The 26959-nt window shown below is 38.9% G+C and overlaps 1 protein-coding gene across 1 annotated transcript in view; it reads right to left on the bottom strand.

Annotated features, from left to right (window-relative positions):
* LOC306869598 (huntingtin-interacting protein 1-related protein-like) overlaps positions 1-26959 on the bottom strand; it is a 111258-nt gene that overhangs the window by 15846 nt on the left and 68453 nt on the right. The window contains exons 10-28 of the mRNA XM_079416390.1: positions 23229-23304; positions 22939-23097; positions 22758-22810; positions 22539-22611; positions 19399-19582; positions 19228-19316; positions 19010-19126; positions 18825-18926; positions 12490-12684; positions 10130-10277; positions 9943-10029; positions 9724-9831; positions 8459-8595; positions 7156-7266; positions 5085-5143; positions 4937-4967; positions 4637-4699; positions 4311-4411; positions 3126-3231 (exon numbers count right to left, since the gene is read on the bottom strand). Coding sequence (XP_079272516.1) covers positions 3126-3231; positions 4311-4411; positions 4637-4699; positions 4937-4967; positions 5085-5143; positions 7156-7266; positions 8459-8595; positions 9724-9831; positions 9943-10029; positions 10130-10277; positions 12490-12684; positions 18825-18926; positions 19010-19126; positions 19228-19316; positions 19399-19582; positions 22539-22611; positions 22758-22810; positions 22939-23097; positions 23229-23304 — 1999 coding nt within the window. The remainder of the gene's footprint in view (positions 1-3125; positions 3232-4310; positions 4412-4636; positions 4700-4936; positions 4968-5084; positions 5144-7155; positions 7267-8458; positions 8596-9723; positions 9832-9942; positions 10030-10129; positions 10278-12489; positions 12685-18824; positions 18927-19009; positions 19127-19227; positions 19317-19398; positions 19583-22538; positions 22612-22757; positions 22811-22938; positions 23098-23228; positions 23305-26959) is intronic.

Genomic DNA, 26959 nt, shown 5'->3' with positions numbered 1-26959 from the left:
GTAGACGGCTGCATTGACTTTGGACTTGATAAAACAAAATGGACCAACACCAGCAGATGTCAAGGCACCCCCAAATCATCACCGACTTCAGAAACTTCACACTGGACTTCAAGCAGCTTGGATTCTGTGCCTCTCCAGTCTTCCTCCAGACTCCAGACCTTGATTTCCAAATGAAAAGCAAAATTTACTTTTATGTGAAAAGAGGACTTTGGACCACTGAGCAACAGTCCAGTTCTTTTTCTCCTTAGCCCAGGTAAGATGCTTCTGACGATGTTTCTGTTTCAGAAGTGGTTTGGTAGCCCTTTTCCTGAAGATGTCTGAGCGTGGTGACTCTTGATGCACTGACTCCAGCTTCAGTTCACTCCTTGTGAATCTCTCCCAAGTGTTTGAATCAGCTTTGCTTGACCGTATTCTCAAGCTTGCGGTCATTCCTGTTGCTTGTGCACATTTTCCTACCCAATTTCTTCCTTCCAGCCAACTTTGCATTTAATATGCTTTGATACAGCACTCCTTGAACAGCCACACCTTTCAGTAATGACCCTCTGTGACTTACCCTCTTTGTGGAGGGTGTCAATGATTGTCTTCTGGACCATTGCCAAGTCCCCATTATTGTGGTTTCAAAGAACAAGAGATACCCAGAATTTATACTGTATGGATGGTCATTTATTGAAACTCATATGTAAATATTCAAATATTTTGAGATACTGATTTTTGACAATCATCAAAAAAAGGGGGGGGGGGGGGGGGAACTACTTTTGAAGTGTTTTACTTTACATGTAATGAATCTAAAATATATGAAAGTTTCACTTTTTGAAATGTTACAAGAAAAAAAAAAAAAGAACTTTTTCACCATATTCTAATTTTCTGAGATGCACCTGTATGTTTTACCAAATAAAAAGAACAGCACTTTTAGAGTTCATCCCACTCATTGATGTGAGCATAAGTATTGGGACAGTTGAACATAAGGCAGATCTAAAAGATTAAAAGCTATTATTTAGTTGCAGATCCCTTGCACACAATCACAGCAGTGAATCTGTGACCCATCGACATCACCAGACTCTTGGTCTCATCCTTTGAAATGCTTTTCCCAGCCTTTAATGCAGCCAATTACAATTGTTGCTTGTTTTGGGGAGTTTCTGCCTTTACTCTCCTCTTCAGCTGGAGAAATTCATGTTCAATCGGATTTAAATCTGGAGATTGACTTGGGCAATCTAAGACTTTCTATTTCTTTGCCCTTATAAACTCCTTGACTGAACTGGCAGGGTGTTTTGGGTCATTGTCCTGATGCAATATGAAGCACTTCCCAATGAATCTGGTGGCATTTTCTTGAATATTGGTAGGCAAGATGGTTTTGTACCCTTCCAAATTCATTCTGCTACTGTCATCATACATCAAGTCATCAGTAAAGTTGAGAGGGCCTGTTCCAGAGGCAGCCATGCATGCCGATGCCATGACAACACCTCCATCATGCTTTACAGATGAGGCTGTATGCTTGGGATCATTGCAGTTCCCTTTTTTTCCTCCACATTTTTGCTTTCCCATCACTTAGATAAAAGGTTCATCTTTGTCTCATCGATCCATAAACACAGTTCCAAAACTCTTCTGGCTCACCTTTGTGCTTTTTTGCAAACTCTAATCTTGCCTTTCTATTTTTGCTTTATCCCGTCTGAGCCTTGAGATGGTACGTAGACCAGACACAAAGCTTCAGGACCTTCAGGATCAGCTCTTTGTCTGTTTCGGAGGCCGGCAGAAGGTGAATGCCGTCTCTACACAGAGGATGGCCCTCTGGATAGTGGACGCCATCACCCTGGCTTTTCAGGCACAGGGTGTGCCCTGCCCGTTCAGGTGAAATGGCATAATAAAGCTGTACTTTATTATTATTATTATTATTTTTATTATTGGCAAAGAAAAAGTTTTAAAAAAGTTAATAAACTGGTATTTTTCTACAGAAACCGGTTTCTGAACGGTAAAAATACAGAGGAATGCAGGAACAGAAAGTTAACATCAATAAAGATAATGGGCCTCTTTCATGAAACATTTGTAAATATAGGAGTAAATTCAGAGTAATTTGTGAGTAAAACTGACCTTGCCGAACCCTCTCCTCCGGATTCACAAACGCTTCGTAACCGTTTTGATAGTAAACGTGTATGTTAATGAATTCCAATCATTTGTAAATAGGGCGCTTGAATGCAATTATGCTAATTGAATTCACAATTAGCATAATCCCCACCTATGAATTGCAGCTGAGCAAATAGGCCACATGCCTAAAGTAAATATTCAATAACACCAAAGTGTTTTTAGCCAGCTGAAAAAAATCTCAGGTGCTCTTCTTAAAACGGCTAGCTGGTGGCGCTTGAAAATGCTTTGGTGATACACCATTTACACATGGTACGGAGCAGGTGTACATTTCTTTCGTACCAACTAACATTTAGAAAAGAAGAACACTTTCATGAATCTGAAAATTTACGTCAGAACAGCTTTACGAATGATTTACACAAAAAAACTTCTGCTCGTGTTTCATGAATGAGGCCCAATGTGTGGATGAAAAGTGTCTTTTAAAAAAAATTATGGTGCAGCTCCAATGTACACTTTATTTATTTATATAAATTTACAATTATTTTGTATTTATTTTGTACGATGATAATTGTTCCAGTAATATGTCATCACAGTGTGTAAAAAGACTCAGTTAAACAACACTGCCAAAATTATTGATGCACGGTGGAAGCTGCAAGAATTCACAATTTGAATTTGGCCAGAATTCTATTACAAACCCCAAATGATTGAACTAGTTTAAAACCAATCAAGAGTTCAACTTAACTTATGTTAATGGATAATGAGATCAGATTAGTGGCTACTCCCGAATCTTTATTTACATCTCCATATGAAACCACCATTCTATACAGCACTTGAGGAGGAAAACAGAAAAAATAAATATACTGTGCATGAACATGTTACAGAGATTTTCAGTTCTCAAAGAATTTGCTCCCTTTCAATTCATGAGTTGACATCTGAAATGAATTAAACATATACCCCATAGGAAGTTCAAATCTAAACTGAAATGACAGGAAGAGGAATTTACTGATTTGTAATTCATAGCTTATTATATTATGGTATAAAAGTGAAACCTTGGAGGATGCAACAAGCTGTGCAGTACTAGCAGCAATCTCGTGAGAGCAGACGATCAACTCCTCATACTTCCCAGTGTGCAACACCACTTTATCAGCAGAATCACTGTTAAAAAGGGAAAACACAGATTCATTAATAAAAATATCTGGAAGTGTCTAGAACATATTGGTTCAGTTATTGATTAAGTTATGATCTGCAACAAAGACAACAAATATCAAATACTGTACTTAATGCAAATGTCCAGATATCATAATGAAGAATGAAATTCTTGTTTGGGCCAGCTTGGCATAAACTTTTCCCCCCATTTTCCCCCTCAAAAAGTCTCAAATACTTTCTCAAAGTTCTGTGGTCCAACCAACACGGTGGGAGAGAATTATTTTTTTTTTTGTTGACCCATGCAACCTTCTAATAAATGGTTATGGTAATTTCACAATTCTTAAATTCCAATGTTGATGCCACAGCAAATTAATAGACTAACTAATAAAAAGCTCAAACATTAATAAAGCCAAGTAAATGTCTACAGGCAGCCCCTTTTCTCAACTCCTGTCAATAAGGTCCTGAAATATTAGATAATTTGACCTTTTTATTACAAGAGAAGTTAGTTGAATGTCATGTGGTGCAGCAAATCCCCAAAAATGTAATGACAAATGAATAATAAATGATATTAGATAGATATTAAAAAACAAACAAAAACAAATAAACAAAGATCTGGACAAAGACCTGCTTGTGGGATTGTTATGGGGTCTGAGGTCATTTTCACATATGCACGCTATATCAGCCTGAGACAGCTTGACATTCTTAAACATACTACTGTAGGTGTTCAAATGATGGAAATTATGGAAAGAATATCCCTGAAAGAATATTTTTACTCAGGTGGCTGAAACATCTGCCCAATAGAGAATGGTTCTGCTTAGCAAGAAAAAAATGGCAGTGTTGTTGCTATAGCAGCACTGTTTAACTGGTATTTGTGTTAACTACAAAACTTTTGCAAAACCACCAGTTTTTTGTTTTGTTTTTTTTTTGTTTAAGCATCGTGGCCATCTTTAGGGCACATTGGACATTCTTATTTCGAAAGTTTGTTAGAAGTCAAAATGTAATTATCAAGATTGCTTAAAGTTCCATTTTACAAATTTTAGACCACTCAAGATGCACTGACCCTGATAAACAGTAGCAAATATACATACACCATCTGTGTTGCACCCCATCCCACAGCTTTGGAGGCAGAAATAAGACCCTCTGTCCAGCGCGAGTTACGAGCATAAAATTCTTTCACCGAAGCTCCACCCTAGAAAGATAAATATCAGCAATGCATGTTGAGGTATCACTCAGGTAACATCACTAGATTCTAATAAAACTCCCTGAGGATTAGTCTTTAGAAATTACAATTGCATAAAAAGCATATCAGAAACAGACAAATACACACTCAGACTTTAAAGGACAATTTTTTTTATCTAACAAAGATAAAACAAGAATGACAAGGATAATAATAGTAATTTTAGCAACACTTTACTCTTCCACTCTCCACAATCTCTTTCTGCAGGTCTGTGGATGACAACACCAGAAGACGGATGGCCTGCAGGGTATTAACAATAAAATTAGTAGCAAGTACATATTTGTAAGTGATATTACTCAGTACTTATTTGTGTAATTACAATGTAATAATGACAAATAAGCTACACAATGTTTTTAAAAAAGTAGCCTGATGCAGACAGAAGATGTTTGTATTATTCACTGAATAAACATGTCACTGAAGTAAACAGAACAGAAAATGTTATTCTATCATCTATACTTCCATAAGTTTTAATCTTACCTGCATAAGATCAGTGCAGCTATTTAGGATTCTTGGGAAAAAAAATTAGAAGACAAAATGCATATATAAACGGAAACATAAAAGCATTCTGTATATTAAATGAGTGACAATTAAAAAAATAATTGGTTTTAAAAATTCAACTGATTACCTCTCATTGACCTCCAATTGGACTCCTGTTGTGTCCTTTCTGGTTTGACTCATCATTTCCTATATATCCAGACAATTATACAGTAACCATGATCAGAAAAACAGCAAAACCCAAGATATATAATAGGAAAGAGAAAAAATAGTATTTTAGGACAGAATATCAATAATGCTATAAATAATTGACACCACTTGAAACTTTGTAATTGTATTTTTTATTTTCTTAAATACCACATTTGAATCTTTCTATGATTTTTCAATTACTTGTCAAAGCTAGCGACAGTGTTGATATTTTTATTGTCACTTACACTATCATCCTTCCTTTAAAGCTAAAATACCTATGTAATAATTTATTATTATATTATTATTTTTATTCCATTGTTATTATTAGTTGAACTTGTCTATAATGTCACATTGAGCAAAAGTCTGTTTTGACCTCCCTTGCCTCTACCCAATGTTGTAGTTAAGCTTTACCTTGATTTAATTGTGTTTTTATACGAAGTTTTAGCTGCTGCCATGTTCTCGTTTCTTTTTTCTGTCTTTTTCCTTTTTTTTTGCCATGGGATACCATTAAAATGAATATTAGTTCAATCATTTATAGTTTTCACCTCTGATAATATAACAGTTATTAAGTTATAAACAGTTATTAAGAATTAAAGTTACACATTGACTCGAAAAAACATGCAGACGTTTTTTTGTCGGGTGCTGTTGCCGTGGGGAATCATAATTTCGGAGCTCCACTAATCGTGACTTTTCATAGTCGTGGTGCACACACTAAACTCAGAGTCAACGTACTCAGAGTTGAATGAACTAACACAATTCAGCCGTTCCGAAACCGAAAACTCTGAATTTCCCATCTCATGGTAAATCAACTCCGTTTTCAAGTTTAAACTCAAGAGTTGGTTGAACCTCCTTATTGAAACGGGCCCCTGGTGATTGCAAATGAGTTGTTTGTGTCTCAGCCTTATTCAGTGACATTGGTCTTTCTGACCATTTTGCTGAATTTTTCAACCTGGATTTATTATTTTCATGTGTACCTATATCATGCACTGTTAAGTTTCGAGAGTGAAAATCAATTGGTCGGACTGAATTTGCTCCTTAAACCCGTTGTTTCATCTTTCACTGAAGTGGGCTTAATGTCCTTGGATGATAAAACATCACAGCTAAATAATGTGCTGGCAACAAATCTGGATTTGTTTGCCCCTCTCAAGATTTGTGAAATCAAGTATAACCATTCTGCTCCTTGGTATAACAACAATGGAATCTGTTAGATCTGTTTATTTTGCATGTTTAATTCATGCACATCAACACAATCCCAGACATCTTTTTTTTTTTTAACTATTGGTGGTCTGATCAAAGCTAATAATGATATTATGTTGACAGCCTCGTTTCAGCTGTGTAATGAGTTTTTAGAAAAACTTTATTACCAAAATTGCTAATGTCCATTATCTTCTCCTACTTATTCCAGTTTGTCAAATTTTTGGGGTAGTTAATTTTTAAATTTTGTGCTACGTGACTTGCTTCACTTGTTACAGTGGTTTCAGGTATGACAACTACCACTTTCATGCTTGATCCCCTACCTACAGGCTTGTTTAAGTCTTGTTTTGAGCATTTGAGTTTAGCACAACTGGTCCTAGTATTGTTCCAGCTGCAGTAACTGCAGTAAGACTTGCATAATTTAAATAGCTACTGACCTATTTTAAATCTAGCATCCCTTAGGGCTTATATACTTTCATGACTTAATGAACAAGAAAATCTTTACATTTTGTGACAGTATATAAAAAAAAAAAATACTCTGCAGTATACTGAAAACCATTACTAAAAAGGATTTCATTGTTAACTTGAACTTGTGACAAAAGAATGGAACATAAGACTCAACTTGGCCTTAAGACTAGAGACTTGACCAGTGACAAAACTTTACTTGGACGGTACAGCAGAGATTTGTGAATATGTCTATAGTTTGAAGTTTCAATATAATATGAGTAAATCTGCACAATATGCTGCAATAAAAAAGTTGTCATATTCCAGGAAGGTTTTAAACAGCTAATAAATCATGTTGTACCCTTTCTACTCACATCAATTCTCCTAACAGCCTCCTCAATAGCAGCAGAGGTAGCAGCCATCTCTTTATCCACCATGTCACCCAGCTCTTCCTTACCAACATCTATGCCTTTTGGCCTCAGATCCTGTACAAGGAAAAAATAGAAGAAAAAAAAAACAATTGTAATATTAATTGTATGTAATTAACTATTAAATGTGTATATAAATGACTGCATATTAGGTTAGATTGAACAGTTACACAGTTTTGGTAGGGCTACAAAAAAATCCAATATTTGTCAGCCTTGTCAGCCAAACAGTAACCCCAAAAGAAACCACGTTTGGAGAAAAGTTTTGTACCCTCTGCTATTAGAATGTTAAATTCACAGAAACCGGGGAGTGTGTAATTTTTAAAAGTTATATTGTTTTGTTGGTGCTACTACCTTCTGGGTAATATTCTTGTAGGACTGCTGACGCACATCTGGTGCAGTATACGTGTATAATGTGCACTGACTCTGTATATTTGTATTTGGTGGAAATGTGTGTATCGCTTGTGTGTATTGTGTGTACAACAGCTCGGGTACAGTCTGTGGAAACAAGTTTCCTCTTTCTTGGGGGCAATAAAGAATCTGAATCTGTATTTAGTTCCTTTTGACCTAGTTCAGGGTTCCTCCGATCTTTCCCTGGAGGGCCAATCTGCTGCAGAGTTAAGCTCCAACCCTGATCAAACTCACCTACCTGTGATTTTCTAATGATCTTGAAGAATCTGATTAGCATGCTCAGGTGTGTTTGATTAGGGTTAGAGCTAAACTCTGCAGGAGTGGGCCAGATTTGAGGATGCCTGACCTAGTTTCTCATGTTGTCTTGATTAGTTTATTCTGTTCACCTGTGTTCATTAAGTCATTAGTCCCCCTCTTGCTTTTATATACGTACTCGCTGTTATGTTCTGTTGCTTGCCGGTTATTGAGTTGATGTTGTTTCGCTATCATTGTGTTGTGCTACCCCCTGCTCCTGGATTCTTTCTGCTATTCTGTGTGGACTTATTATTAAAGACTATTTCATTGGATTTCTCCTGTGTTGTGCGCTTGTACCGAGCCTCTAGATTGGTCTGACAAGGTGCGCGAACCTGCAACATCGCCCGTCCCCGAGGGAGTTTTAGTGGAGATTGAGTGCTTGGAGGGAAGCCTGCCATATCGCAAATATTATCGTATCGTGAGATTTTGATATCGTTACATCCCTAAGCAAAACAGCAACAAAATGTAGATGCCTATATAGACAGTAGAGAGCAAAACAGCTTACTAAGTTTTGGAATGGAGCTTGTGTCTGCTTGCAATTCCTCACCTGTCCAATTCTAAGAATCTTCTGTACCACTGCTTGAATCGATGTAGGATCAGCCCCCTTTAGAGATGCTTTTGATTTAAGATTCCTAAGATACTGCAGGCTCTCGGTGGCACAACTCTTACAGTGCTCTGTCAAACCTATAGATAGACATGCATATACACATACAGTATGTTGACACAAATATACACCTTGGACGTTTTATAAGAGGAAATTTCATGAATACCTGTATATGTTCAGGTTCACATTTAACCCCAAAAGAAAGATAAAAAGAAAAACAAACACACACCCCCACACACATACACATCATAAAGAAAATGAAGCTTGTCAGAACTGTTGTGCACATGCTTAGGACACATAGGAGCTGTTGTTGACACACAGAAGCTGTCATTGGGAACCAGTTCTGCACTTGACCTCATGTCCTGTCCCACTCCACCGCTTTCAACCATTCTTTCAAGTCTACACTTCTTTCCAATAAATAAAATAAAAAGGCAAAAAGACAAACTACCTCACAAATTATACATCCAGCATGATTCAGTACATCTTCATGCCTTACAAAAACATAAATCCATACTGATGGAAAATTTGTAGGAAATTATATAAATTAATTCTGATATAATGTAATATTGTGAAAAAACTACCTTGATATATTAATGTGATTGTACAGTATTTTATTAGAGCCTTGCTGATACAATTTAAATAATATTTATAATTTTTGCTTTACAAACAATGAGAATTACGTAATGTCTGCAATACGCGTAATCGTCATGAAATAATGCCATGCTGCAAAAAATATTAAAGGTCCTCTTAATGTTAAAAATATCTATTATTTTATTTAATATATTAAATAATTAATATTAATTCTATTCTTTTATCAAAGACCCCTCCCACAACCTCATCCAGCTCCAACCATCAGGTAGAAATTACCGGAGTATCAAAGCTCGCTCTGTCAGATTGCTCAACAGCTTTTTTTCCCCAGGCTTTTTCCCCAGTATCATTAGAATGACAATAAAGCTCAACTTGAACTTGAAATAAAATAAAGTAAAATAATAATAAAAAAAATTATTACATATTTTTCTTTTGACTTTGGAGTAAAATGTCACCTGAACATGTTCTTAACAGGTTTTGTGAGATTCATCCCCCCAATAAGAAGCACATAATATGCACATAACAAAACACTATCCATAGTCTATGGCAACAGAGCTGTGGGTTTGTGCATATGCAAGTGTTTTCAACAAAGAGTAATTTTTATAAGTGTGTGCTCTTACGGTCAGCGTCGTCAGGAGGGGCCATGTTTGCCGTTGCACTTCCACTGATTATTGTGTCAGCAGTAAGATGTGAAAACTTAGTAAGAGCCCTAACAAGACTCCCAGCATCTGAACCAAAAACAAAGAAAACTAGAAATAACATACACGAATAAAAAGTCTATGCAAACATATACACAAACTAATTGCTGAAGGAAAGAGGGAGGGAGAGACAGAACATACCCCTCATACTCTTCACATACTCAGAGTGGCCCACTTGCACCTTATCAATGGAGTTGAGCGTAGCCTCTGCTCGGCTAATGAGGTAATCTAGTGACAGTCAAGTTGATATTTAACTAAAATCAGACCATTCAGTTAATAACATGTAAACAATTGTTAAATAACGTTTTATTTTGATGAGTGGCACTACCTGGGGAGCTGGAACAGCTGATGTGCAGGGGGTCATCTAGTGTAGCAACAGCATCCTGAATGATGTTCTCGGCCTCAGTGACTGTAGCCTGCAGAAGTGCAAACTGCTCATCCAGCAACTTCTGCTGCAGCTGCTCTTCATGACTTAACTACAAACACATTGAACAAAGCTACCTGATCACAATGCTAGTACATGGGTATAAACCTACAGTAGATCCAAAACAGGGATGCCAATTTTCAGGAATTCCAAAAATCTATTTTCATTCAAATTAACAATTACAGTAATACCGCAATATGCATGTGGAGAAAATGTCATATCCAAGTAATAGCAATGGCTGCAACAATACATGTATCTGGGCATGAATGGATAAAGGGCTTTTGGTATGGTACACACAATAGGCCTCATTCATGAGACATTCGTAAATATAGGAGTAAATTCGGAGTAATTTGCGCGTAAAACGGACCTCCCTGAAAACTCCCCTCCGGATTCACAAACACTTCGTAAACCTCCGATTTGATAGTTAAACATGCGTATGTTAATGAATTCCAATCATTCGTAAATAGGGCACACTTTTGCATAAATGCAAAAAAAGACTAATAGGCCATATGCCTAACAATAAATCTTCAATAACGTGTGTCCACCAAAGCGTTTTTAGCCAGCTGAAAAATGTCAGGCGCTCTTCTTAAAACGACCAGCTGGTGGCGCTTAAACGCTTTGGTGGCTATGATGTGGAATATCCACGGCAGTAACATATTACTAGTATTTTTGAAGAATATTACTGAATATAAAAATGCAGTAACCAGCAATATTAACTTCTCTATTGTTGTTGTACAAGTAGAATGATTGGTTAGTGTAGTAGGTTATTTGTCCCGCCCCTCCTCCATTGATTGGACGGCTGGTGTTGGGTGCTGCCTCTTTAAGAACGTTGTTTCAGTAGGCTCATGTGATCGCTAGATAGGAAAATAAAGGCTGATAGAGAAAAGCCATGTTGTTCTCATGTTGAAGCTTGAACTTCAATAAAGCATGGGAATCTACGTCACGGCGCGTTGAATTCTGCCATGTTTTAGGTCACGCTCAGGAACGCAGTGTAAACACACTCAAATCACCACAGAAAAAAGCCGACCGTTTACTATTATTATTTTTTGAAAACCACCTTACATACTCTTAGAATAAAACAAACTAATATGTAAATCTCTTTAAATTAAAATAAATAAATCGCTCTGTGGTTTGTCTGAGAGGCTGCAAATATTCATCATTCAGTCTCCTTCACTACTGTGGTACTGATATAGGCTAACTGCTAAAGCACTTTGGTTAGAGTAGCAAAACCATGGCTATTTTTTTTAAAGGGGAGAATACATAGCTCGATCTCAAACAGTGGATCGTTTAGCATTGCTATTTAATCACAATTTCCCAGTAATTCTGCTCAGTGTAAAGATTAAGCCATTATAGAGGTAACAGAACTTACTGTAAGTTGCTTTGAAACGATATGTATTGTGGATGCTATGCAAATAAATACTGAACCAGGTTAAAGATTCCTTACTATTAGAGATGCCGAACAATGATGCCAGCGATCAAATAAATGAATGAATGAAACTTAATCCTTACAAACAAGTGGCTGGGGATCAAGAGCTGCCACAGATATTTCCATATATGATTTTCTTTTATTTGTAGTGTGAGGGCTTACAGTTTAATGCAAATCACTGTATATATAAAATCTAAAGAGGTCAATTATTAAGCCACATCTTATTTGAGTTGTTACAGAGTTTCAGTTTAACTTTCATCCGAATTCCGTAGTGAATGTAGACATTTTATAGGCTATTATGTTATGTGATTCAAAATAAGATTGCGTTGGAATGATTTACGCTTACTCTCTTGAAATTGAACCAGAGTCTCCCCTTAGCTAACAACGCATATACATGGCGTGGCAGAATAAACTCCTGTTGTTTAATGGGTCGATTTAGAATTGAATTGTTAAAGAAAGAATCAGGATGCAACTATGGGTAATTTTTTCAACTCTATACATACAGACAGACAGACAGACAGACGCGGTTGTCAAGGTTTTCTGGGTAGATGGCTTCAAGCGTGTCTGGATGACTGCTAAGGCGTTGCTAGGTTGTTTTGAGTAGGTGGTCACAACTGGTCAGTGTTAAGCTGTATACAATATAAACTGTGACTTTGATAACCGTTTCATTTTAAAAACAAATGCAGTGAATTTGGCACAATACAGATCAAACCATCGCTTTATTAGCATAAGAAAGACAAAAGACAAAAATATCTTGGATAGGCACTCCAAAAAAAAAAAAAAAAAGACTTTCATGCTTTTTCCCCACTTCTGTTTAGAGATTTAGATCTGTCCGTACCTTCTCTTTGAATTTGCCTTGTAGATCTCCAAGCTCCTTGATGGTCCTGTCTCGCTCCTGCTGTAAAGAATACTCTTTCAGCTGAGCTTCCTTCATCAGGGAGGAGAGCTCAGCATCTTTCTTACTTATAGACTGCGTTAGTCTATCCTTTTCTGTCTGAAGTGCAGCCATAGAGCTGTTCAGCTGCTCTCCTGCCTAAAGGAAATAGAGCAAATAAATAAATAAATAAATAAATAAATAAATATATACACACATATATACATATATACATATATATATATACATATATACATATATACATATATATATATATATATATATATATATATATATATATATATGTGTGTGTGTGTGTGTGTGTGTGTGTGTGTGTGTGTGTGTATGTATGTGTTGTTTTTAGAAATAATATACAGTTGCTGTATCAATCTACAGGCAATGTTAAAAAAAATAAAAAATTAAGAACGCAATGTATGCAAACATAGGCTCTTAAGGCATATATACAGTATCTCACAGAAGTGAGTACACCCCTCAAATTTTTGTAAATATTTTATTATATCTTTTCATGTGACAACACTGAAGAAATGACACTTTGCCACAATGTAAAGTAGTGAGTGTACAGCTTGTATAACAGTGTAAATTTGCTGTCCCCTCAAAATAAGAACACACAGCCATTAATGTCTAAACCGCTAGCCACAAAAGTGAGTACACCCCTAAGTGAAAATAAGTGGGCTCAAAGTGTCAATATTTTGTGTGGCCACCATTATTTTCCAGCACTGCCTTAACCCTCTTGAGCATGGAGTTCACCAGAGCTTCACAGGTTGCCACTGGAGTCCTCTTCCACTCCTCCATGATGACATCACGGAGCTGGTGGATGTTAGAGACCTTGCGCTCTTCCACCTTCCGTTTGAGGATGCCCCACAGATGCTCAATAGGGTTTAGGTCTAGGAGACATGCTTGGCCAGTCCATCACCTTTACTCTCAGCTTCTTTAGCAAGGCAGTGGTCGTCTTGGAGGTGTTTTTGGGGTTGTTATCATGTTGGAATACTGCCCCAGTCTCTGCTTCAGTATGTCACAGTACATGTTGGCATTCATGGTTCCCTCAATGAACTGTAGCTCCTCAGTGCCGGCAGCACTCATGCAGCCCCAGGCCATGACACTCCCACCACCATACTTGACTGTAGGCAAGACACACTTGTCTTTGTACTTCTCACTTGGTTGCCGCCACACACGCTTGACACCATCTGAACCAAATAAGTTTATCTTGGTCTCATCAGACCACAGGACATGGTTCCAGTAATCCTTAGTCTGCTTGTCTTCAGCAAACTGTTTGCGGGCTTTCTTGTGCATCATCTTTAGAAGAGGCTTCCATCTGGGATGACAGCCATGCAGACCAATTTGATGCAGTGTGCGGCGTATGGTCTGAGCACTGACAGGCTGACCCCCCACCCCTTCAACCTCTGCAGCAATGCTGGCAGCATTCATACGTCTATTTCCCAAACACAACCTCTGTATATGACGCTGAGCACATGCACTCAACTTCTTTGGTCGACCATGGCGAGGCCTGTTCTGAGTGGAACCTGTCCTATTAAACCGCTGTATGGTCTTGGCCACCATGCTGCAGCTCAGTTTCAGTGTCTTGGCAATCTTCTTATAGCCTACGCCATCTTTATGTAGACCAACAATTCTTTTTTTCAGATCCTCAGAGTTCTTTGCCATGAGGTTCCATGTTGAACTTCCAGTGGCCAGTATGAGAGAGTGAGAGCGATAACACCAAATTTAACACACCTGCTCCCCATTCACACCTGAGACCTTGTAACACTAACGAGTCACATGACACCGGGGAGAGAAAATGGCTAATTGGGTCCATTTTGGACATTTTCACTTAGGGGTGAACTCACTTTTGTGGCCAGCAGTTTAGACATTAATGGCTGTGTTGAGTTATTTTGAGGGGACAAAAAATTTACACTGTTAAACAAGCTGTACACTCAATACTTTATATTGTAGCAAAGTGTCATTTCTTCAGTGTTGTCACATGAAAAGGTATAATAAAATATTTACAAAAATGTGAGGGGTGTACTCACTTCTGTGAGATACTGTAAGAAGTCAAATTATTTTGTATGCCACTACTAAAAGAAAAAATTCCAAAGAAAAGCAAATATCTCTTGTTAATGAGATAGGTTGGATGAACAATATGCTAAGTCTCCCACACCAGATCTGTATAAGAGGCATCTTAAATTGAAGTCGGAGCTTCCGTCTTTCGGATGAGACGTTAAACCGAGGTCCTGACTCTCTGTGGTCATTAAAAATCCCATGGCACTTCTCGTAAAGAGTAGGGGTGTAACCCCGGTGTCCTGGCCAAATTCCCTCTACTGGCCCTTGTCTATCATGGCCTCCTAATAATCCCTATACACTTGATTGGCTCTATGACTCTCTCTCCTCTCCACCTGTAGCTGGTGAGTGGTGAGCGCACTGGCGCCGTTGTACTGTGGCTGCCGTCGCATCATCCAAGTGGATGCTGCACACTGGTGGTGGTTGAGGAGAGACCCCCCCACATGATTGTAAAGCGCTTTGGGTGTACAGCAATACACAATAAAGCGCTATATAAATGCATCATTCATTCATTCATTCATTCATTCATTCATTCAAGTCGGAGCTCAATTTACTTTCGATCAAAGAGATAGAGGGCCTTTTGAGGAGAACCAGGAGTGTTTTTTTTTATGAAAGTGGGGAGGAATCTGGGAAAGTATTGGCTAATCAGTTGCGCGGGTTCCAGGTAAAACAAATTATAAGTGGTCTTCGTTTAGATTATGGAGAGATAACAACTGATCAACGTACTATTAATGAAAAGTTTAGAGATTTTTACTGTACTTTGTATACCACTGACTCTTTTCTGCGGGGGGGATGTTGAAGATTTTCTTGGTCGATTCAATGTTGTCCGTAACCTTTTAGAAGAACCAATTTCACAGGAGGAGGTGATAGCTGCCATTACTTCCCTACAATCTGGGAAATCCCCAGGACCTGACGGCTTTCCGTCAGAATTGTATAAAAATTCTCTGTACAGCTTGCTCCTTTTCTGATGACTGTTTTTTCAGAGTCTTTTACGACTGGAACTCTTCCCCCAACCTTAAATCAAGCATGTATCTCTTTATTGCTTAAAAAAGGATAAGGACCCTTTGGATTGTGCTTCATATAGGCCCATTTCTTTGCTTACATTTACATTTAGTCATTTGGCAGACACTTTTATCCAAAGCGACTTACAATTGGGGAATACAAAAGCGATTCATCCTGAAGAGCCAATCAGACAAAGGAAGTGCTCGTAACACCAAGTTTCAGTCATTGTTCAAATAAGTACAAGCTAGCAAGGGAAGGAGAGAAAGATAGAGGGAAAGATTAAGGTTTTTTTTTTTCTTTGGAGTTTAGGATGAAGTCAAGTAGTGCCGAAAGAGATGAGTTTTCAGTTGTTGCTTGAAGATTGACAGGGATCCAGCATTCCGGATAGGGGTGGGAAGATTATTCCACCAGCCAGGAATGGTGAACGAGAATGTTCTGGAGAGTGATTTTGAGCCTCTCTGTGATGGTACCACAAGGCGTCGCTCAATAGCAGATCTCAGACTTCTGGAGGGGATGTAGGTTCGTAATAGTGAGTGGAAGTAGGAGGGTGTTGAGCCTGTGGTCGTTCTGTATGCAAGCATCAGTGTCTTGAACTTGATGCAAGCTGCCACTGGTAGCCAGTGCAAGGAGATGAAGAGAGGTGTAACATGGGCTCTTTTGGGCTCATTGAAGACCAGTCGTGCCGCTTAACTGTGATGTAAACATTTAACTGCTTAGCTGTGTTTAACTTGCTTAACTGTGATGTAAAAATTTTAGCGAAGGTCCTTGCCTCAAGGCTTGAAGATGTTCTCCCCACCATCATCTCTCCTGATCAAACTGGTTTTAAAGAATCGTCAGTCTTTTTTTAATATTCGCCGTTGACTTAATGTAGTTTAGTTCAGTTTATTTTCTTATATAGCACATTTCTACTGCCTTCAGAGCAGCCCAAAGTGCTGTACAATGCCTTCCAGAAAAAACAAACACATACAATGACATACACAACATCTTAAAAAAGAAAACATACATTACATCTATCCTAAATCAGATTCAAACTCCATAAAATAAAAATGCTTCTTCAAAGCCATTTTAAAAGCGAACACAGAGGGGGCAGCACGAATAGCTAGAGGTAGATTATTCCATAGCCGAGGACCGGCAATCGAAAAGGCCCGATCCCCTTTTCGCTCAAGTCGGGGCTGCGGTACCTGGAGCAATCGTTTGTCAGCAGATCTCAAGTTCTTAACAGGTTTATGCAAAGTAACAAGATCTGACAAATACAAAGGTGCAAGACCTTTTAAAATTTAGAAAATTATTACTAAGGCCTTAAAATCGATCCAATATCTAATAGGTAACCAATGCAAGGATGCTAAAATTGGAGTTATTCTATCCCTCTTTCTCCTACCAGTCAATAGTCTAGCAGCAGCATTTTGAACAAGTTGTAATCGAGTTACCAATGACTGAGAAATTCCTAAATACACAACATTACAATAATCCAATTTAGATTATATAAAAGCATGGATGATTGTCTCCAGATTTCTAGATGAGAGCATTGGATTAATCTTAGATATTAACCTTAAGTAGTAGAAACTAGTTTTCACCACAGTATTAACTTGTTTGATAAAATTCAGCTCTGAATAAAAAAATAAAAAAACACCCAGATTTTTTGCGAATGGATTAACATTTCTAGAAAGAGGCCCCAAATAACTAGAAATAAGTGGTGAAGAGCTAAGAGGACCAAAAACAACCACATCTGTTTTGCTCTCATTTAAATGGAGAAACTTCTTAGCCATCCAGGATTTTACATCCTCGAGACGCTTAACAATTGTAGCACAAGACTTATCAACTGGGTGTAATGGGACAAACAACTGAGTATCGTCTGCGTAACAGTGGTATGCAATCTGATGATTCCTAAAAATACTCCCCAGCGGTAACATATATAGAGAAAACAGAATTGGAATTAATATGGACCCTTGTGGGAGCCCACAAAATAGAGGAACTGCAGGGGAAGAATGATTACCCATTGTAACAGATACAGACCTATTAGACAGATAAGAAGAAAACCACTGTAAAACAATGCCACTAATCCCAACCTCCTGATGTAAACGATCTAACAAAATCCTATGGTGGATTGTATCAAAGGCGAAGCAAAGTCGAGCAAAATTAAAATAGCAGAGCCACCAGAATCCAAAGTGAGCAAGATGTCATTTGACACTTTAAGAAGAGCCGTTTCGGTGCTATGACGGGCCCTAAATCCTGATTGAAAACGGTCATGAATGTGGTGGTCTGTTAAGAATGCAGACAATTGGAGAGAGACAATTTTTTCCAACACTTTCGACAAAAAAGGCAGTGTGGAAATAGGTCGAAAATGACTAAAATCAAACGGGTCGAGATTTGGCTTCTTCAAAAATGGACGAATCACTGAGTACTTAAGACAGGTTGGAATAACGCCATAGTTCAGCGAGCTATTGATGATAGGTGTGATTGGTCCAGCTGTTTTGACTAACACCTCTCTAAAGAGACGAATTGGCATGAAATTCGCTGGAGAGGTAGACAGTTTAAGTTTTAAAATTAACTATCAATTTATCAAGATCAATTGGATAATAACTAGTTAGCTGGGCATTGTCAGTCACCGAATTGGAAGATTCGGAGGCAAAGTAAATACTCGGAATAGATGCATATAACACCTCAATCTTACTCCTAAAAAAATCTAAAAACTTTGTGCATAACTCAGGGTTAGCATCCGGAAATGATGATTTCTTGTGATTAACCACTTTATCAAATGAGTTAAACAATACTTTTGGATCATGTGAATTTTTAGAAATTAATTCTGAGAAATATTCAGTTTTAGCTGTTTTAACAGCACACTGATAGGCCGACATACAGTTCTTAAAAATCTCCTTGGAAACTTGTAACCTATCTGATTTCCATTTACATTCTGTTTTTTACGGCACTGTGAACCAAGGGTGTGAACTGGATTTAAAGACTTTTGGTTTTAGTGGTGCAAGTACTGTAAGTCTAAAATATTTGTACAATTTCATTAAACAACTCTTGTGGCTATTAGACGGCACTTCTAACATCGTTCTAGCTAACACCACCAGATCGGTCTCATATAAACCAGGCCTAATGGTACTTAACGGTATAACAAACCTGTGATGCCTTAAAACGCTGTTTATGTAGGCAGTTCACTAGGTTTTGGAACAGAGGTAATGCATCTTGAAAGTTATATTAACATGGAAGATATACTATACCTTCTCAGAGGTCTGTAATAAACTCTTGACTTTCTGGATCTCTGCATTCTTCCCTTCAAGCTCCCTCCTCAGCTTATCCATATCAAACCTCTGTTCTTCAAACTAAAGCAGCAGGATAACATGTTACAATCAGTCTTTGGGGGCTGTTTCAGTTCAAGGGAAGAAAGACACGTGCGCACACTTACCTTCATGTCTGTTTCTTGTCTGGCTCTTTCTACCTCAAATGCTAACTGATGCTTAGTTCGTTCAATTTCCTCTTGAGTCTGTTGTGTGGCTGAGAGCATCTTCACTGTGTCTGCACTCTTCAAAAGAAAAAGGACACATTCACAACTATATTATTTGAGCAATTTTTTTATGTATAGAGGTATATTGTTTATTTAAACCAGTGCATTCTTTGTCATACCTTTCGGAGGAGTTCAGCATGATTGGCAACAAGTTCAGCATGCTTTTCCTTCAGTTTATTATAACGCAACTCTGTTGCTTGGGCTCTTTCTGTATACGAGAAAGTCATTAGAATAAGCTGCCACATTTTTTTTTAATTAAGAATATGTATGTACATGCAGCCCAGACTTACTTTCAGCCTCAACAAAGCTGGTCTGCATACTCTCATGTTCAGTGTTGCGGCGGCAGAGGGCCTCTAACTCCATGCGTAGCTGCTCATTCTCCACCAGGGCATGCTGCTTCTGCACACGCTGCTCCTCCAGTTCTGTCTCAAGATTGTTGATCTGTGACTTGAGCTGTGTGATATAGCGTTGAGCCTGAACACAGGGCAGAGGTGAAACAATAGACCACAATGGTGAGATCTTAGTACATACATAGTGCAGTGCATAAAAAAAGTGGTGTGTGGCCAAGTATGGTGACCCATACTCTGCATTTAACCCATCCAAGTGTACACACAGTAGTGAACATACACACAGAGCAGTGGGCAGCCAATGCTGCGGCGCCCGGGGAGCAGTTGGGTGGCCACCATTAGGCCACGACTGCCCACAGAAAGAAATTTTTATCAATGTTCTGGTTACATTTTCTAGTGCAGTGGAATAGTGGCTAGCTTTCTTGCCTAAGATAAATATCAAACAGCAAACTCTCCAAAAGCAGTACAAAGGAACTACTACATTTGAATCATATCACAGGGGCCATTTACACACAACGTAGGGCAAATTTAGAGTTTACAGGTGCATGTACTCACAGACCGATCTCTAGTGCCTTGAATTTGGCACAGAATCTAGTGATAAGCCTTGAATTTGGTACCGAATTCTCAAAAATGTATTTGTGATTTAAACTAGTTTAAAACAACATTAATCAGCACTGACATTCTCAACAACAAGAAGGTAAACAAGAAAGTAAAAAAAAACTAAAACTAAAAAAAAACATTGTGCCATAAAAAAGCTAAAAAAATGAATAAATAAAAATGAAAAATAAAAAGAGTTAAAAAGACTTTTAATCCACAAATTACTAAATTTTACTATGGCTTTACTGTAGTACTAACACTATCTGTTACAATGGTATTTTGGCAGTAATGTGGTATATTCATATTGAATGCTATTATATTATTAACAATGTATTTTGTATAATGGAATATAATTGCAGTAATTTTGGTTATGAACCTATTTTTAGCATTTATATTTATACTTCTGTAAATGTGTTTAGGCCAAAATGTAACATTATTGCACTTATTTATGAAATACAATAGTAATTTTAAACAAACCCTTTAAGAGTATAAATAATTTATTTTACTTTTTAATTTCATACTGTCAGACGTGTGTTCCTGTCTTGTTTTGTGTTTTGCTCCCCTTGTGCCTTCCCTGACCAAGTTTCTCCCTCCATGTCCATATTTGGTGTTCCTGTTCTCGTTTGGTCCCCATTTAGTTCCATTTGTTTCAACTGTGTCCCATAATCTCCTCGTTAAATTCTAAGTTACTTAAGCCCTATGTTTCCTTGTCTTCAGCGTCCAGTGTTATATGTCATCCTTGAGTTCCAGTGGTTGTATCTCTTCGTTTTGTTTGATTAAAGTGTCTGTTGAAGTATTCCCCTGCGTCTCTTCATTCCACGTTCTTCCCAGAGAGATTATGACAGAACACCGGACCAAAACATGATTACTGCTGAAGTTGTGGGGTTTGCGGCAGGCCGGTCGGAGGTTGGAACGGTATGTGGAGGATTTCCTCGAGCTTGTTAACCAGCTGAGCTGGCACGACGCCGCTCTTGGTGCGTGCTTTCAGCTGGGGCTGGACGACGAGACGATCCACTGCGATCTTCCCATGTGTGAATATTTTTTTCCCCCCCGATCAAGCTGATTAATCTCATTCTTTATTTAAACAGTTCCAATTTTGAAGTAGAAGAAATTAAGGAAACTAATAAGTCTCGTCGTCCAGTCCCCTCTGAGGCACGCCGCGTCTCACCAGGAACCCCCACATACCGCACCAACGGCTCGGACCGCCTGCCCCACCCCAAATACCCCCGTATCCTCTGAAGCTCCACAATCATCCTCAGCTCAGAAACGACGGCCGTTCCCCAGTCAAGGCCACCGGCTGCCGCAAAGTCAGGCCCGCCAACCACGCTGCTGTCAAGCCCACCAGCCGCACCGAAGTCAAGCCCTCAGCTGACTGTAGCTGCCTCCCTCACATCAAACCAGAAGAAGAATATGAGGAGAAAAAGACTGCTCTCGGGCCTCATACTAGCCCCAGAGTTCACTCCAGTGTCGGCTCCAGTCCCCGGAGTCATGCCCAGAAATTGCTCCAGTTCCTAAGTTTAGCCCCGAGAGCGCTCCAGTTCCTATGTTTAACCCCGAGAGAGCTCCAGTTCCTATGTTTAACCCCGAGAGCGCTCCAGTTCCTGAGTTAAGCCCAGTGAGAGCTCCGTTCCCACGTCCAGCCGAGAAAGAGACTTTTGTCCCCAGGGGTCCGGCTGTTGGGGCCGGCACGAGGATCGAAGGCTGCTCCGCCATGGCTCCCGACTCTGCCTATTTCGCCATGGCCCCCCGAGCTCCCTGCTCCGCCATGACCTCCCGGAACGGGTCCCGCTCTGGAACCCAGCCGTCCCCGTGTAAGCCTGTCCTAAGGGGCCTCCAGAGCACCCATCCCCGTTGTAAGTGTTAAGGCGCGGGACGCACCTTCCAGGAGGGGGGGAGTTAATGTCAGACTTGTGTTCCTGTCTTGTTTTGTGTTTTGCTCCCCTTGTGCCTTCCTTGACCTAGTTTCTCCCTCCATGTCCATATTTGGTGTTCCTGTTCTCGTTTGGTCCCCATTTAGTTCCATTTGTTTCAGCTGTGTCCCATAATCTCCTCGTTAAATTCTAAATTACTTAAGCCCTGTGTTTCCTTGTCTCCAGCGTCCAGTGTTATATGTCATCCCTGAGTTCCAGTGGTTGTATCCCTTCGTTTTGCTCGATTAAAGTGTCTGTTGAAGTATTCTCCTGCGTCTCCTCATTCCACGTTCTTCCCAGAGAGATTGTGACACATTTTTTTTGTTAAAATTGAAAAAAAAATAAAAAGTTTTGAGTCAAACTGCCTTACATTATTGTGTAGCAAGCAAAACTTACCCCACAACACAACCCAGCATCCAACCAGCACTAATTAGGGCATTACCAGTTTGAACGTAGATACTGGTGTATGAAAATTGTGATATTCTGGAAAGTCTAGGTGGTAGTCTAGAGTCCTGTTTCATCTCAAAGACTGTGGCTTAAATATTGTACTTGAAAATATTACGGCCTGTGTCTCACCTCTCCTTTGATCTTCTCAAGCTCAGCTTTCAGAAGTTCAATTTCTCGTTTCAGATGTTCGATTTGGAGGTCTCTGTGTTACAGAGAAAGTACAGAGTAAATTTCAGGTACATACTTGAGAGATACAGAATGTCTTCAAAGTATAAACTTTCCATAAATATCACCTTCATATTTAAATTAAACAAATTATGTAAAGTACGACTATCAAGTATGACTTGCCTATCATCAAATCCATCATTTGGTGGTCCAAATGCTTGATCAAATATATCACCCTTAAAAAAGAAAACAGGACAAGAAGTTGCATAAGAGCCAAGAAATTCAAGAAAGCCCCAACCTCTAAAAATGTCAATGTGCCAACACAATGAAGATGCATAACATCTTATTGGTTTCTTGCAAGTACCTGTGGCTGAGAGGCCATGCTAGGCTGCGCCTCCCTAACATCTACCAGAGGCTCGGGTTCATCCTCTTCCTGCTCCTCAAGCTCTTCTTCATCTGGGATGACAACCATGGGTTTAACATGCTCTGATAGAGCAGAGGCGCGAAGGAAATTGGGTGGAGACTTAAACAGAAAAAAGGGGTTTTGAAAATACATAATCAAAAAAATGCTTGGATGTATGGATGTAAAGTGTGATCCATATGCAGTGTCTGTAAATAAGATCAATATATAATAATCAAAGATAATTTCCTTACATCAGGCAATCTAGGTATCTGGATGAGCCTCTTGAAGTATTGCATGTCTCGAGCTTTATTGAGGAATGTTTTGAGGCTTAAAAAAAATTAAAAATAAATAATGATAATTAATAATCATTATAAATTGCATACAAGAAAAGAAAAGAAACGAAACGGGGCTTGACATTAACTTTTTTGCTCACAAGCCACTGTGGCTAGTGGTTTTCCAAATTTACTAGTCACTCAGCATATTCACTGGCCACAGTTTTGTTGTTGGGAAATTACGTTTTATATGACTTAATACTGCATATAATAATAATAAAAAAATAAAAAAATGAATTCCAGGTAATTTTTGGCCTATTTAAAGGTATTAAATGCATTGCATCATCTGTCATATCAAATTCTTACATTTTATTAATTTCACTTAATAAAATGAGACAATATAGGGCTGTTACCAATCAAATGAAATCAGTATCTACAAAACCGATCTTTCCACTGCAGAAGAAACTGTGTGACTGGAGTGGCAGTCACATGCATTTACACAGACAGTTCAATGTAGCTGAAATTGTTACGGGTGCTATGCTATAAAAGCGACGAAGGAAGGTTTCAAATAATAGTCTTTTAATAATAATAATTCTCAGAAGAAACATAGAAAATATAGAATTCAACATTGGAATTCACTAGTGGGAGTGACTGTGTTAAAGGGACTTATAGGGACAAAAAACAAAAAAACAATTTACTCATCCTCATTCACTGATTGAGCTAGACAAAATTACAAAAGAAACTCATCTGTTAACAGAAGCAAATATGTGGACTCTAAAGATAGTGAATTTAGATTTTAACACAACCATGGCTTCCTCACACTGATAGGAGGGACAGGCACATTAACACATTTAGCTCATATTGTTGCCATGCTTAAACCCCTTCCTAGACCTTTGAGGAAACCTTTACTGATCAGCAAGTTCAATATGGTTTTGGTAAAGTGGTAGGTGCAGGATAGGGATGTGTGATACTGTACCTTTTTTCTATGATACCGATACTTTTTGTTACAGTTTTATCGATACCTATACTGTTTATAAATGGCATGAGATTTTTCAAAATAATGTTCATTTTTAGAAAAAAACAAGTACATCTACATGACACATACTGGCCATTGGGGAAGTCGTGGCCTACGTATGGTTCAAGATGGCGCCGCTCATGGCAGCCATGGTGCTTTGCTATCCAGTTGTTTTGGTGTCTTTGTTAGTTTTTGCTGTTTTTTTTGTTTGTCAAACACGATCAGTTTTGCCAAGGAGGAACTGCTGAACATTCGGCAGAACACGCTACAAAATCTCCTACCAGTTTTCGATTATTCGGATGTTTTGCTGGACATAGTGGTTGGCACAGTGGCAGCTCTGATCAAACGCAGGATGCGCAGACAGGGGAAGCGAGACGAGCGAGACACAGAACAACACCACCCAGACTCTGTTTTAATCATTATTGGGGACTTTAACCGAGCAAATCTCTCACGTGAACTGCCAAAATACAGACAGCATGTTACATGTCCCACCAGAGAAAGTAATATATTGGATCACTGTTAGACAGCAATAAAGAATGCATATCACTCTGTTCCACGGGCAGCTTTGGGGCTCTCTGATCACTGCCTGGTTCATCTTATACCAACCTACAGGCTAAACCTGTAGTAAGGACTGTAAAGAGATGATGGAGACAGAGCGGGTTTTACAAGCCTGTCTAGACCTTACTGATTGGAGTGTTTTTGAAGCTGCTGCCATCAATCTGGATGAGCTCAAAGAGACTGTAACTTCATATATCAGTTACTGCGAGGATATATGCATTCCCACCAGGACTTATGTAACATTCAACAATGATAAGCCATGGTTTACAGCAAAACTCAGACGCCTACAGAAATGGGGACAGAATGGGGACTTACGCTAAAAACCTGGAAGATCAGTTCAATTCCAATGACTCCGCTTCAGTGTGGAAAGGCCTGAAAGCCATCACCAAGTACAGGACACCATCCCCCAGCACTGAGGTGAATCAACAACTTGCTGAAGATCTGAATGAGTTTTATTGTAGATTTGAAACCCCCTACACCCGTCCTGACCATCTCTCTACACAACCGTTAACACCTCCTGCAACCCCCCTCTCCCCCACTCCTGTACTTCAGATCTGTGAAGAAGATGTGCGCCAGGTCTTCAGGAGGAACAAGAGAAGGAAGGCACCAGGCCCAGACGGTGTGACACCATCCTGCTTGAAAACCTGTGCTGACCAGCTGGGCCCCATCTTCACACAGATCTTCAACAGATCACTGGAGCTGTGTGAAGTCCCTTCCTGCTTCAAACGCTCCACCATCATCCCTGTTCCAAAGAAACCCAAGATAACAGGACTTAATGACTACAGACCTGTGGCACTAACGTCTGTTGTCATGAAGTCATTTGAAAAACTGGTTCTGGCTTATCTTAAGGACATTACTGGACTCTTACTGGACCCCCTGCAGTTTGCTTACTGAGCAAACAGGTCCATGGATGATGCAGTCAACATCATCCAACATCATCCAATGGAGTTGATGTGACACTCACATCAACTCCATTGTAATAAAAAGCACAACAAAGGTTGTACTTCCTTCACCAGCTCAGGAAGTTTTACCTGCCACAGGAGCTGCTGAAACAGTTCTACTCAGCCGTCACTGAATCTGTCCTGTGCACATCAATAACTGTCTGGTTCAGCTACAAAATCAGGGATTAGAAGACTACAGAGAACAGTTCGGACTGCAGAACGGATTATCGGTGCCCCCCTGCCCACCCTCCAAGAACTGTATACATCCAGAGTGAGGAAAAGGGCTCAGAAAATCACTCTGGATCCCTCACATCCAAGTCATCCCCTTTTTGAACTTTTGCCATCTGGCTGACGCTACAGAGCCACAATTACCAGGACAGCCAGGCACAAGAACAGTTTCTTCCACCCGGCAATCCAATTTATGAACAATTAAATAATTTTATTATTTAAATTAAATAACATGAATTAGGGGTGTGCGAAATTGACAAAAAAAATTATCTCTTGATATTTTCTGGGATTTTATCGACAACGATAATTAGACAATATTTTGCTGAGTGTGTTATTGTGCTGGTATTTTAAGGACTACCATGGACAACTGACTCCTGAATTTTTTTTAATATTCTTCATATTCTGTGTGGTCAGTTCACAGCAGTGATATAAATGAATCTTTTCCAATAAGTTTTATGGGCATTTTTACCTTTAAGCCATTTTTTTCTAAAAGTGTGCATCATCTTGTGTGTCAAATTCTTGCATTTGCAAGCAAATTAAATCAGTATCAACAAAATGTATCTTTGCAATGCATCTGAAGAGGCATTTAGATGCATTTACAAACTGTTTAATGCAGCTCAGAGGAACATAGAATGATAACCTGCTGTTACAAATGCATAAATAATGTTTTGATATTTGAAACATAAAACGTTGAAAACTGATGTTTGAAATTATTTTAAAAAATGAAGATATTTTAAATGTGAAATTAAAACCACCAGCAGGTGGCAGAAAGTCACTGTTAATAAGTGAGTCATTGCGATTGAACCGAATCATTTAAACGGTCGATTCATTCAGGAGCAAAGCACCATCATGTTGCTCAGAGACGCAAAACAGTGCTGTGGCTGTGTTTGGAATGATTTTTGTTGGAGAAATAGAGCAAAAGCAGGTAATATGGTATCTAAAACGTATCTAAAACCATTATTGTGGTT

This window comes from Barbus barbus (genome assembly GCF_936440315.1).
Source record: "Barbus barbus genome assembly, chromosome: 5".
Lineage (NCBI taxonomy): Eukaryota > Metazoa > Chordata > Actinopteri > Cypriniformes > Cyprinidae > Barbus > Barbus barbus.
Note: the sequence above shows the minus strand (reverse complement) of the source record. Positions and strands in the feature narration are given on the sequence as shown.